This window comes from Leptodactylus fuscus, chromosome 6 (assembly GCF_031893055.1).
Source record: "Leptodactylus fuscus isolate aLepFus1 chromosome 6, aLepFus1.hap2, whole genome shotgun sequence".
Taxonomy (NCBI): Eukaryota; Metazoa; Chordata; class Amphibia; order Anura; family Leptodactylidae; genus Leptodactylus; species Leptodactylus fuscus.
In genome coordinates, this window is record NC_134270.1 from 71,904,569 (window position 1) to 71,919,471 (window position 14,903).

General features: G+C 46.6%; 1 protein-coding gene across 1 annotated transcript in view; it reads right to left on the reverse strand.

Moving 5' to 3' along the window:
• Window positions 1-304, reverse strand: part of LOC142210788 (tubby protein homolog) — a 34,173-nt gene extending 33,869 nt beyond the window's left edge. Inside the window, exon 1 of the mRNA XM_075280210.1 lies at window positions 133-304. Coding sequence (XP_075136311.1) covers window positions 133-179 — 47 coding nt within the window. The 5' untranslated portion in view covers window positions 180-304. The remainder of the gene's footprint in view (window positions 1-132) is intronic.
• Window positions 305-14,903: the final 14,599 nt, after the last annotated feature.

Here is a 14,903-nt window from a genome sequence, read left to right on the forward strand (position 1 = left end):
TCCGTAAATAGCATGTGCTTTCTCTATAGGAAATCCTCAAGACATGACCTGTTGGAATTCTTTGAGGAAGAACTAATATTAATTACGACATGCAATTCTAATTAACCCTAATGGAATGAAAACGTTACTTACATTTCCATCTCCCACAATGAATAGCGACCTCCAGTATTCTGAGACATCTGCAAACAACACACAGATTTTCTTTAGCAACACTGATCGTCTGAACAGATATATGAGAAAACTCAGGCAGTCTCTGGCCGTCGGGTACCTGATGGCAGTCCTGAAGCAGCAGGATTGGAAGAATGCAATGCTTGAATTAGACTCTCTGAAGACTGGCATAGAGGGAGGGACATGGTGCATGTGTAATCTTCCTATAGGCATGGACATCAGTAAATTGGGATTCTCATAATCAGCTTTGTTAGCTTGGCTTATTATTAGCCTGGTCACACAACAGACGTCTATGACATGGCAAAAACCTGCAATGTACAGTAATTGAATTCAAAAGAATGAGGTATACAGTCATGGCCAAAAGTTTTGAGAATGACACAAATCTTATATTTTCGCATGATCTGCTGCCCTCTGGTTTTTATGTGTGTTTGTCAGATGTTTTTATCACATACAGAAATAGAATTGCAATCATATTATGAGTAACAAAAGCTTATATTGACAGTTAGAATGAGTTAATGCAGCAAGTCAATATTTGCAGTGTTGACCCTTCTTCTTCAGGACCTCTGCAATTCTCCCGGGCATGCTCTCAATCAACTTCTGGACCAAATCCTGACTGATAGCAGTCCATTCTTGCACAATCAATGCATGTATTTTGTCAGAATTTGTAGGTTTTTGTTTGTCCACCCGTCTCTTGATGATTGACCACAAGTTCTCAATGGGATTAAGATCTGGGGAGTTTCCAGGCCATGGACCCAAAATCTCTATGTTTTGTTCCCTGAGCCATTTAGTTATCACCTTTGTTTTATGGCAAGGTGCTCCATCATGCTGGAAAAGGCATTGTTGATCGCCAAACTGCTCTTGGACGGTTGGGAGAAGTTGACATTGGAGGACATTCTGGTACCATTCTTTATTCATGGCTGTGTTTTTAGGCAAGACTGTGAAAGAGCCGATTCCCTTGGCTGAGAAGCAACCCCACACATGAATGGTTTCAGGATGCTTTACAGTTGGCATGAGACAAGACTGGTGGTAGCGCTCACCTTGTCTTCTCTGAATAAGCTGTTTTCCAGATGTCCCAAACAATCGAAAAGGGGATTCATCAGAGAAAATGACTTTACCCCAGTCCTCAGCAGTCCACTCCCTGTACCTTTTGCAGAATATCAGTCTGTCCCTGATGTTTTTTCTGGAGAGAAGTGGCTTCTTTGCTGCCCTCCTTGAGACCAGGCCAGGCTCCAAGAGTCTCCGCCTCACAGTGCGTGCAGATGCACTCACACCTGCCTGCTGCCATTCCTGAGCAAGCTCTGCACTGCTGGTGGCCCAATCCCGCAGCTGAAACACTTTTAAGAGACGGTCCTGGCGCTTGCTGGTCTTTCTTGGGCGCCCTGGAGCCTTTTTGCCAACAATGGAACCTCTCTCCTTGAAGTTCTTGATGATGCGATAGATTGTTGACTGAGGTACAATCTTTCTAGCTGCGATACTCTTCCCTGTTAGGCCATTTTTGTGCAGTGCAATGATGATTGCACGTGTTTCTTTAGAGATAACCATGGTTAACAGAAGAGAAACAATGATGCCAAGCACCAGCCTCCTTTTAAAGTGTCCAGTGGTGTCATTGTTACTTAATCATGACAGATTGATCTCTAGCCCTGTCCTCATCAACACCCACACCTGTGTTAATGGAGCAATCACTGAAACGATGTTAGCTGGTCCTTTTAAGGCAGGGCTACAATGATGTTGAAATGTGTTTTGGGGGATAAAGTTCATTTTCTAGGCAAATATTGACTTTGCAAGTAATTGCTGTTAAGCTGATCACTCTTTATAACATTCTGGAGTATATGCAAATTGCCATTAGGAAAACTGAAGCAGTAGACTTTGTAAAAATTAATATTTGTATCATTCTCAAAACTTTTGGCCATGACTGTATATTTAATCAAAAATACATAAAAGGTCCCAGAATGTTCTCCTTATATAATATTCAGTACATAGTCATTCAGTCTTGCTAATTTGTGCATGTTGGATATAGTGCCCCAAATATGGAAAGAATCAGAGATGTAACTTGAATCTCCTGGCCCCAAGTGCAAAATCCATATTGGGGCCCTTGGGGCGTGGCTAGCCGGCGCCGCGAGCGGACGCACAGACCAGGAGCTCCGCTACAGGGGACCCTAATCCAGGGTATTACCCTTCCATCTGCCGCTTCCACTACGTGCAGCAGCCTCAGGGGCCTTCCCCCAGCCCCAGTGTACCTTCGGTGAGGCTCCGTTCAGCTGCTCTGTTCACCTGCCTCCCGGCTCCTAGTGCGCGGCTTGCTCTGCAGGGACTCGCGGCCGCCATCTTGGATACACGGCCTACCTTCTCCCTGGTCCCTTTTTCCCTCCTGGGACCCCAGCAGCACCTCCAGGACGCTTCAGCCTTCTCCCCTGGACCCTGTGAGCGCCCGACCGCCGAGACCCTGTGCCTGGATCTCCCCGGCAGCCAGATTCAGACCTGAGGCCTAGTGCTTCCTCCCAGTGTGGCAGCCGCCATCTTGGGGCCTACATCGGGCCTGACCTCCACTGCTTTCTCACTGTGCAGGAACTGGAACCTCCTCCTTGCAGCCTGCACTACACTGCTTGGACTATTGGCTGGAGCAAGCTGTCTCCTGAACCTGCAATTTTCCTCTGAGTGCTGCAGGGATCCCCAGCTCCAGTGTCCTCCAGCTGCTGTGAGTAATATATGTTTTGCTGCTGATTGTCACCCCCCCCTTCCAGAGCCCCTGGACATTTACCATTTACCAGACCTGCTACAGGCCACCCTGACTCACCTAGCGTTGTGGGGACCCCCCCCCCCATAACATCTGCTACCATTTGACTTTCACGCTGCTCCTGCTGCATGGTGAAAATGATTTACTGAACTCACTCCCCCCCTATCCAACCTGGGTCCGCCTGAGCACAGTGTAACACCAACTGGCCTGTATCATGGTGAAAGTAGGAGGTAGTCGCCCTCGTGATCCCCTAACTCACCAAAAACCTTCTAACTCTCAGGGAGAACTTGATAAATACTTAATGAAGAAACAAAATCCCTCCTGCAATAAGGGACCCCTACCCCTTCACCAAGACCCTGTTGCTGCTAGCTGTAGGGCCTCCGACGGGGGTAGTGAAGAAGAGGGAGGTTCCCCCGCAGATTTGCCAGTTTCCCGAGACTTCCTGCAACAAGCCTTATCTGGCGCCTTATCCACCGCCCTGTCTCCAGTGATGCAGACGCTAGCGGTCATTGAGCAGGATGTTAAACATATTGGCCAGAGAGTGGAGACCCTCGAGTCTGTCCAGACATCCATCCTGGAGTATAATTCTGCAGCCACCCAGAGCTTCTCTGCCTGTCAGGAACACATTAACCTCCTCTACAGAGCTTTGGAAGACCAGGAGAATAGAGGTAGACGCAATAATGTCCGTATACGGGGGGTCCCTGAAACCGTAGCCAATGAAGCCATTCCCGGGGCGGTGCGCCAGATTTATGCCTCACTCCTTGGTGACGACAAAGCTACCGCTGTCATCATAGAGAGAGCACATCGGGCTCTCAGACCTAAACCTAAACCATCTGATCCACCAAGGGATATCGTTTGCCGCTTCTTGAACTTTCAAGACAAAGAGGAATTGCTACTTAAGGCCAGAGAAGCTGAAGATCTTGCCTTTGAGGGATCCCAGGTCTCAATTTATCAAGACCTGTCCCCCCTCACGCTCCTGAAGAGGCGTAAACTACGGCCCCTCACCGACTGGCTCCGCCAGCGCAAGCTGATTTACAGATGGCTGTTCCCCTTTGGCATATCCTTTTCCTATTCGGGAAGCCGCATAAATATCTCTACCATTTCAGATCTGAGAGCTGCCTGCGAGCAATACGACCTGCCTCATATGGATATCGACAACTGGGATGTGGTATCCTCCATAGATGTTCTTCCCCCTCTCCCCGCTCCGCAGCCGTGGCAACAGATGTCCCCCAGACAGCAGAGGATCAAAAAGAAAATGTCTAAGTTGACACCCAGAAAGGCCCTGATCCCGCCATCTTGATTACTCCGCGTCGTCGGCCTTAGTGGTTGTACTGAACTGCATATGTCTCCTTTTCCTCTGCTATGTTCTGCTTTCCCCTCCCCTCCTTTTTTCCCTTCTGATTTCACTTATGCAGGTTTTACTCCAGAGTTGGCCGAACTTATTGGACGCTGTAGTTGCCTCTTCGCCGCTGGCCACTTTCACCATAGCTCGACCCTCCGGCCCCAGAGCTTCTGCTCCTAAGTGCGCCTGGTAGGCCATGATACAGACTTTGTGATTTTGTGTTCTCATTTGGTTTATATCCTATGCTTAAATAGTTTATACCTTGTGATTAATGTCGGATTATCCCATCTTGATATTTTGAGTTTACATTGATGGTTGGTGTTCCACTTCGTTTAATATGCTATCTGACTTAACGCCATACTTGCGGACCCTAAAGGGACCTGTAGTATGTACCCCTCTGTTCTCGTTGAAGACGAGGCGTATACGCCTTTACCTGTAGTTGCATTTGTATTTGTACTGTTGTCCTTCTCTCCCATAGTTAATGTGGCTTTTGCCTATGTCGCTTACCTGTTTGTCAATATGACACCCCCCACATCAGGTATGGCTATTTTGCAAAGGTTGGTTAGGAATGGTTTGCGACTACCTACTCTTTTATACCTCTCATGGCTGCCGATCTGACAGTATGTTCTTTCAATGTGAAGGGCTTTAATGTCCCCCAAAAACGCTCGCAGATTATCGCCTACTTGAGAAAACAACAAACATCTGTAGTGATGCTTCAAGAAACTCATTTTAAGTGTGGAAGGGTGCCTTCCCTCTCTCAACATTATTTTAGTCAATGGTTTCATAGTACGTATTCATCGGCCTCCAGGGGAACTAGCATCGCCATTTCACGTAATGTGCCCTTTCAGCTCTCTGCTCAACTCAGTGATCCTGAAGGCCGTTACCTTTTTATCAAGGGCTCGATCGGTAAAGTTATTTATACTTTTGCAACCTTGTATGCCCCAAATTGCTCACAGGTGCCTTGGCTCCTGGGAACTATCCAGACATTGGGGGAGTTCACTGAGGGTACACTGGTGATGGGAGGGGACTGTAATCTGGCACTAAACCCAGTCATAGATAGCACCGGAGCTAGGCATATTTCATATCGCCGCCTCTCTAAACTTACCAAGGCCCTTTCAGATTTCCAGCTAGTCGACGTTTGGCGGCTGCAACACCCAGCAGTGAAGGACTACACGTACTTCTCACATACCCACAACTCGTATCATAGGTTAGACTACCTATTTATACAACGTAAGGCATTACACTCCCTTATCTCCTCCACCGTGGGGAACATTCTGCTCTCTGACCATGCCCCAATCTTTTTGACACTCAGCTTACACCAAATCCCGAAAGGGGACTGGAGCTGGCGCTTAAATGATACATTACTTACTGATCAGAATAACACTTGCAAAATCGAACTACGCCTAAAGGAATACTTTTCCTTGAATGCGTCAGAGGACATTTCAGACCCCATCCTGTGGGAGGCTCACAAGGCGGTGGTGAGAGGAGAGCTGATCTCCCTCGGCACGCATCTGAAAAAGACTAGACAGAAAGCCCTAGACGACCTATTGACACAAATAGCAAAACTAGAAGGAGCCCACAAGCTCACGCAGGCACAGACTACCTTCCAGGAGCTCACACTAGCGAGGGATAGAGTGAAAGACCTTCTGAATGCCAAATCCCTCAAGCTCTTGCAATCCTCTAAATGTAAACATTATATGCACGGGGACAGGGGGAATAAGGTCATGTCTGCTCTTGTCCATAAACGGAAGGATAAGTCATTTATCTCTGAAATAGCTAATGCTAAGGGAGAAGTAGTCGGTGACACAGATCAGATCGCTGATGCTTTCCATGACTTTTATCATAAGCTGTATAATATTGACGATTCTCTCTCTCCCGCCCTTAGCACTCCCCCCGACGGAAACCTTCCCCTAATTAATGCCTTTCTTGACTCTCTACCCCTGCCGAGGTTGGATGAAGCAGACAGACTGTTTCTGGCTAGCCCATTCACTCCGGAAGAACTATCTAAAGTACTCTCCTCAATACCAGTCGGTAAGAGCCCGGGCCCGGATGGCTTGCCGATTTCTTACTACAAAACATTCAAAGACATTCTCCTTCCCCATTTCACCTCCCTTTGCAACTCCCTGCTACGGGGCCAGCACCTTCCCCCCCAGTCCTTGGAGGCTTTCATCACCATCCTCCCGAAAGAGGGGAAAGACCCCAAACAATGCGGTAGCTACAGACCTATCTCGCTCCTCAACGCTGATGTGAAATGGTGGGCCAAAGCTCTGGCTTTGCGCCTATCCCCTTTACTTCCCCGGTTGATTGGCGAGGAACAGGCTGGCTTCGTCAGGAGTAGGCAGGGCAGGGACAACACGTGGCGAGTGATTAGACTCATCGAACACGCCAGACTCAAAAAGATCCCACTTATCCTGTTGAGCACGGACGCGGAAAAGGCGTTCGACAGGATAAACTGGACTTTTCTAGTAGCTACCCTTCATAGATTTGGGATGCCAGATACCTTTGTGAACGCTATTCTCTCCCTATATAGACAACCCAGTGCTAAAATTAGGGTTAATGGCACCCTCTCTCGCCCGTTTCGGATAAGCAATGGCACTAGGCAGGGTTGCCCCCTGTCGCCCTCCCTTTTTATTTTGGTTATGGAAACTTTGATCCAGGCTATTAGGCGGGACACACTGATCGCGGGAATCCCGGTGGGTGGGTTTGAGCACAAGACGGCAGCATTTGCCGACGACCTAATGGTCCTGGTGTCGAATCCGCTTACTGCGTTACCACGGTTGACTTCGCTCTTTGCCGAATTTGGCAGGGTATCGAACTTTAAAATTAATTTTAGCAAGTCAGAAGTATTGAATATTACACTAGACCTCTCCCTATTTAACCAGTTGCGGCTTGATTCCCCCTTTCAGTGGACCCAGTCTGATATCCAGTTTCTGGGGGTTAGGATTCCCAGCGACCCGGCTAACCTTTTCTCTTTAAACTACCTCCCCCTTCTCCAGCAGATCACTGATCAGCTCAACAACCTTAACGTCCCCTGTATCTCATGGTTAGGCCGGAAGAACTTGTTGAAAACGTATATCCTTCCCAAACTACTGTACCTGCTACGCACGATCCCTATCAAACTCCCCAGGTCCTATCTTGATAAAGTTAGACGCCTCTTTTCTTCCTTCCTTTGGAACCAAAAGCGCCCAAGAATTAAGCACTCACAACTCATTCAACCTCCAAACAAGGGGGGGATCGGGCTACCCGATGTCCAGACGTATTACTATGCCCATCAACTGGAGCGTTGGCTCCTCCTGACTTCCCCCAAGGCCGATAGTGATAACTTAGCGATCCGACTAGAAAGCCATCTTTGCTCTTTAGCTGACAGGCTAGCATTATGGGGCATTAGGCCACCTCTGCCTACAACCAGCTCTCTCCTATACAGTGTAACATCTGCCTGGTCCTATCTGAATAAATCAACCCCCCTGCTATCTCACCCAAGGCCTACCCTCCCGCTGGACCTTCTCCCTTACTTAATCGACCCACGGCGGGAAATCTCGGCGTCGTTTTGGAATAGGCTCCGTCACTTCACCCTATTCTCCTTCTTTGAGCCGGATACTTCACCAACGACATCTTGGCTTCTGCAGAAAACAGGCCTTGTCTTAACTAATTTTTTGCAATGTATAGACTTCTCTACCACCTGTGAATCCTATCTATCGAAGTGGCAGTCGGCGGAGAGTACTTCGTGGCTGGAGGCGTTCTCTACTGACTTCCTACAGGTCAGAGGCGCATGTTCTCGCCTATACCGATTCCTACTCTCCCTCACTGCTGATTCTAGCCCAGGATTCTTGACTCATTGGGAATCTGACTTACACATCCAGCTGACGCAGGAGGACAAAAACAAATTACTAGCCAACGCCCATGGTTTCTCCAGATGTGTCCGGATACAGGAAAACTCATACAAACTGGCCACGCGCTGGTACAAGACCCCTTCCTGGCTCCACTCCATTGACTCTACTGTTCCTGACACATGTTGGAGATGCTCATCTGGAATCGGAGATCTTGCACACATATGGTGGCACTGCCCCCTTATACAACCATATTGGACCGCGGTGTTAGATGCCATAGATAAGATCTGTTCAACCACCCTCCCCAGAGCTCCTGAACATATCCTTCTCTGGTTGCCCCATGACACCTTCCGTCCTAAAAGGGGGGATCTGGCGACGCACCTATTGGCTGCTGCGAAGCTCCTCATACCCCTGTACTGGAAAGATACTTCGCCCCCATCATTCACTCACTGGGTCCTAAAAGCCTCAGAAATATGTAGACTGGAGGAGCTAGCTCACTGGAACACTATGTCCAGACCAGCATACCTCAAGACCTGGTCTGCCTGGTTAGCAGCAAGAGACACGGTCTTGGTACGCTATTTGCTTTCGAATCAGCACCCAAGCCTCGGCACTTCACATTGAGACAACTTTCGTTACCGCCTTTAACACAGCCATTGAGAGATACATCTTCCTTTCTTCTCTTATAACCTTGATGTGCTTACCGCTCTTCATTTCTCCTGCCTCGATGTTTCCCTGCCCATACCTTTGTATTGGTTTGTCCTCCCCCCTGGTTTTGTCTCTCCCCCTCCCACCCCCGCTACCCTTCCCCTCTCCGCCCCATCCCATACGCTTCCATGGTTATGTTAAGATATGTTTATTTGCATTGTAAAACAAAATGAAAGTTGTGCATTGTACCTTGTATTTTTTGTTTGCTGAATTGTCATGCAATCTAGTGCTCTGTACTTCTTAATAAAAATAGTTTTAAAACAAACATATTGGGGCCCTTCTACCTTCTGCTGTTTAAGATAATGGTTTATTTTATGTGGCACAATGATCTTTGGTTGTTCCCTTAGGGCCCTAGAGCAACAGCTACTACTGCACCCCCTATAGCTACACCTCTGCCATGAATATTGGGATATTTTCAACAGTAAACTGAACTGCAGTAATTCAAAGGCTTTCTTGTACCTATGTGTGTCCCATGTCTTTGCCTAATTTAAATGTTATGACACCCATAACTGGCTCTATCAAAATACTAGTGTCACTGACATCCTGGCCTAGGATGTCACATCTCATCCCCAAACTCACTGAAGTCATCACCCCAGCCCTAACCCATCTCTTCAACCTATCCCTAAGCAATGGATCTTTCCCTTCCGCCTTCAAACATGCCACTCCCACTCAGTGGCGGATCCAGACTTTGCGGGGCCCTGGGCAATTGACTTTGGCGGGGCCCTACTTACCGGGGTCTGGGAGGTATGGAATACCCCCTAGGGGAAAGTTCTGAGTTTCTGTCTTCTGCATGCAGAAGACGGAAAGCTGTCAGATCGGGTCCGGCCGTGAGCGCCGGTGAGCGTTTTATGCTGTCCGACGCAAAAACTTTTTTTTTTTTAAACCAGACACAGAGTACTGCATGTCCGACTCTGTTTCCGGTTTTAAAAAATGGTTTCGCGCGGAGAGCACAAAACGCTCACCGGCGCTCACAGCCGGACACCTTTCTAACCCATACCTCCCAACTTTTGAAGATTAGAAAGAGGGACAAAATATGCGGCGGAACCTCACTTACCCCTGTCCCACGGGTCCAATGCCTTGGGATAACCCTAGACTCAGACCTATCCTTCAAGTCACACGTTTAAACCCTCAACACTTCCTGCCACCTCCAACTCAAGATCATCCATCGAATCCCAGAAACTGCTAAAATGCTAGTCCATGCCTTCATAAACTCCCCCTTAGATTACTGCAACACCCTTCTCCATAGACTCCCAGCGAAAACTCTCGACCCCTCCAGTCCACCTTAAACTGTGATACTCGCTTAATTCACCTCGCCCCCATTCTTTATCAGCTGCTCCCCTCTGCCAATCCCTTCACTGGCTACCCATTGCCCAGCAAATTGAGTTCAAGTTACTAACATTAACATACAAAGCCATCCACAACCTGTCCCCTCCATATATCTCCGACCTAATCTCCCGCTACCTGCCCACACGTAACCTCAAATCCTCCAATGACCTCCTACTCTGCTCTGCTCTCATCCGCTCCTCACACAACCGTCTCCAAGATTTCTCCCGTGCATCTCCCATACTCTGGAACTCCTTACCAAGACACATAAGACTGACCCCCACAATCACAGGCTTCAAGAAGGCCCTGAAGACTCACCTATTCAGGAAGGCCTACAACCTCCAATAACACTACTGTCACCACATCACAATCTGAACAGTCTCTACCATCACCTTCTGTCTCTATCCTTCTTCCCTCATAGATTGTCCTCAGAGATGGGTGGTATTACCGTATTTTCCGGACTATAAGGCGCCCATAAAAACCTACGATTTCCTCAGAAATCGTAAGTGCGGCTTATAGTCCGGTGCGCCTTATATATGGATGGAAGCGGCGGCAAAGTCTGCGTGCCGCTTCCATACATACATAAAAGGCACCGTAAGGGTGCATTCACACTACGGAACGCCGGCGTGTATCACAGCCGTACATGCCAGCGTTACAGCAGGGCTGCCGGACACTTCCTATTCATTTCTATGGGAGTCGGCATGCGAGCGCTCCCCATAGAAATGAATGGACAGACACTTCCCATTCATTTCTATGGGAGCCGGCATGCGAGCGCTCCCCATAGAAATGAATGGACAGACACTTCCCATTCATTTCTATGGGGAGCGCTCGCATGCCGGCTCCCATAGAAATGAATGGGAAGTGTCTGTCCATTCATTTCTATGGGGAGCGCTCGCATGCCGGCTCCCATAGAAATGAATGGGAAGTGTCCGGCAGCCCTGCTGTCACGCCGGCCTGAAACAGAACGTGAAACTTACCGAGCGGTGCAGGGCGGGCGGGCATTCACTCCTCCGGCGCTCGCGAACTAATGGCCTGGGCGCATGCGCAATATCATAATGCTTCTACTACTGCGCATGCGCCCAGGCCATTCTCAGTTAGCGAGCGGCGGAGGAGGAGGACGGAACATCGGAGGAAGAGGAGGCCTGAATGCCCGCCCACCCTGCACCGCTCGGTAAGTTTCACATTCTGTTTCAGGCTTTTATTTTAAAACGGGGGGGGGGGGGGGGGGGAGGGGGTTTAGTTTAATCTAACTTTTACGGTTGGGCTCTATCAGCATGATTTTCCTGATAGAGCCCCTCCTCACCTGCCGAGCGCTTCCAATAGAAGCGGCTGGCACGCGGGGGGTTAAGCGGACGCTGGCAAAGTCTGCCTGCCGCCGCTTTCAATAACATATAATGCGCACCGGACTGCGGCTTATAGTCCGGTGCGCCTTATATATGAACCGAGACGGACTATAAGGCGCTCATGGGCAATGCGGCTTATAGTCCAGTGCGCCTTATAGTCCGTAAAATACGGTATACCGCTAGAAAGAGTGGATTCACTGCACTGCCAGCTTTCACGGTATGTGCCCCTGTGCTGGAGATATCGGTGCCATTTCGGCAGTAATATTTCTCCAGAAGAGCGGGTCTTAGGGCTAGTTCACATGGGGGCAAAGAGGCGATTTTGAAGGCGGATTTCGCCTCAAAATCCGCTTCATTACAATAGTGGTCTATGTAGACCGGTAGCTTTTTTTTTTCTGCTAGCAGTTTTTCACCGCTAGCAGAAAAAGAAATGACATGACATTTCTTCAGGCGTTTTCCGCCTGAAGAAAGCAATAAGAAGTGATTGGGAGGTGAAAAACGCGCGTTTTTTTCTTTTTTTTTTTTTTTTTGTTTAACATTTTTATTAAAGTTTTTGTACAGTAACAGTGTAACAAAAGATGGAAAATAAAATTGAACATGAATTCCAGGATACAGTGAGTTATCAAATAGAGATGCAGAAAAAGCAAAGATACAATGTATAAAGTTTCTACAAAGTTGTCAAGATAATCTCTTTAAGTACAAAACATCTTGTAAACAATAGCATCTCACTTTGGCTTCGTATCTTGTGGGTATGATGGTCTCATTTCTAAATTAACACGAAGCTCTTATGAATACAATAAGTACCCAAATTAAGAACAAAAAAGGGGGGGGGAGAAGGAAAGGTAGGAGCGAGAAAAAGGAGGGGGTGGAAAAAAGGGGGGGGAGGGAAGGATGGGAGGGGGGGGATATTAAAAGGTCGTATGCTGCATGAGTGGATGGGTTTTGCAGTTGAGGAACTCCGCAAAACACAAACTATTCAGATGAGTCAAATGATTCGATCCAGGGGGACCAGATTTTGAGAAAATTGCTGTGGGTTCTCCTAGACCAGCTCAACAGTTCTTCGAAGCGCCTTATCTGTTGCGTTTTGTTTTCCCATTCCTGGGTGGAGGGAGGTGAAGTTTGCAGCCAGTGTTGCGGAATTAAGAGTTTCGCAGAAGCAACGCGCGTTTTTTTCCACGTGTTTTTTTGCAATAAAATGCGCAGAAAAAAACGTGTTGCGTTTTTTTGCGGCCCATTCACTTTACGTGAGGGGAAAATCGCCTTGCATTTTTTTAAGCTGTTTTTACAAAAAAAATCGCTCCAAAAAAAGCTCCAAAAAGTGCGGCAAGGTCCAAAAAATGACCAAAATAAGCCACACGTAATTTATGTAATTATTTGGCGCAGAATTTTCCACCCTGAAAAAAAGCCTCCTATTGAATTCAATGGGTTCCACTAGCTTTTTTTTTCCACTAGCGGAATTTTCCGCTAGTGGAAAAAAAAGCTAGCGGCACCCATTGAAGTCAATGGAAGGCTTTTTATTTTTCAGCGCTGAAAATAGCAGTCAGCAGGTGACGTGACAGTATTTATTCCTGGTATAGTGGTCAGCAGGTGACGTGACTGTATTTATTCCTGGTATAGTGGTCAGCAGGTGACGTGACTGTATTTAGTCCTGGTATAGCAGTCAGCAGGTGACGTGACAGTATTTAGTCCTGGTATAGCGAACAGTGTGTGATGTGACAGTATATAGTGCTGGTATAGTGGTCAGCGGGTGACGTGACAGTATTTAGTCCTGGTATAGCGAACAGTGTGTGATGTGACAGTATTTAGTCCTGGTATAGAGGTCAGTGGGTGATGTGACAGTATTTAGTCCGGGTATAGCAGTCAGTGGATGATATGACAGTATTTAGTCCTGGTATAGCAGTTAGCAGGTGACATGACAGTATTTAGTCCTGGTTTAGCGGTCCTATTTGATAACTCTGTATGTATATAAATATTTTTTAGTGTGGGGAAGGGCATGTGCCTTGTTGCTTTTGCACCTGACATTTAAAGATAAGGCACAGAAGCTACCAGTTTGCCTAGGCAAAAAAAAAAAAAAACAACTAACAAATTTACAAACAACCACTTAAAAGACATTAAGAACACCCCTGTAAGTACCACTGCAGCACATCAAATTAACAGAGTGCGACTATGTTGTATGTACTAGTGGGGCCCCACTTTTAATTTTGCCCAGGGCCCCATTTTGTCTAAAACTGGACCTGGTAAGCCCTCGCGGGCAGGGCCCTCTATCCCACTCTGTTGGTCAGTCATTAATAGTATCATATTTGTTTGTATATTTTGTGTACTGTATGTGAACCCCCAAATTTAAAGCACCATGGGATTAATGGTGCTACATAAAATAAATAAATAAATAAATAAATAAATAAATAAATAAATAATAATGATAACAGATATAATTTCCTAAAGTGAAAGACTTAGGGTTAGGAACTAAAAAAAAAAAACAACTAAAAACTCAAATGCCTAATATAATGCTCTTGCTATCCCCAGGAATATATTGCATATATGATGAGGGAATTTGGGCTGCATACATATGTTGCACTCATATTGTGTTTGTTTTTTTCTCTTTTGCACCAAAGACTGTGGCATGACTGACTGCATTGTGTTGTTAATAATAATAATAATAATAATAATAGGTATTCACACACATTTGAAGCAGATTGGGGCAACATGGTGGCTCAGTGGTTAGCATTGCAGCAGCTGGAGTCCAGGGTTCGAATCCTACCAAGGACAACAAGGTTCTTCCCATGTTTGCGTGGATTTCCTCCCATACTCCAAAGACTTACTGATAGGGAAAAATGTACATTGTGATCCCTATATGGGGCTCACAATCTACATTAAATAAAAATTTGAAGCAAGTTTCATTTGCTTGACAAAAAATTATGCAGATTATGATACTGAATTTGAAGCAGATTTTGACGCTGAATTTGAAGCAGAATTTGGAGAAGAGTACCACTGTATTTTGAATTTATTGATTAGGGCCAAATTCCAAGTTCCACAAGAGGTTTTTCACAAATTCCCCGTTCAATTCCATTCACATATTTATTGTGGTGCAATTGTTACCATGCATATTAATTATACATGTAAATAAATATATTCTGGCATAGATAAGATAATACATTTACTCCAATGTGTCTGTGTTCTGTCCGTAAAAAATATGAGTAAAACTAGTTAATAGTAAATGTCACTATGAAAAAAGGCGACATAGATATATTTCTTTATTAGAACCTTTGTCCTTTCTTTATTAAACAGCAAAAAAAGACAAAAAAAAGCGTAAAGTGTTACTAGAACGCTTGTAAATCTAATTTGTCCTACGAGGCTTTCCATTGACAGCACAGTTCCTATGGCAACGGTCCGCAACCCGTAACCATGTTTTTGGTGGACAAGAGTTCCTTACGCGAGGAGCGTCATAAGCCAGCGACGATCCGCCA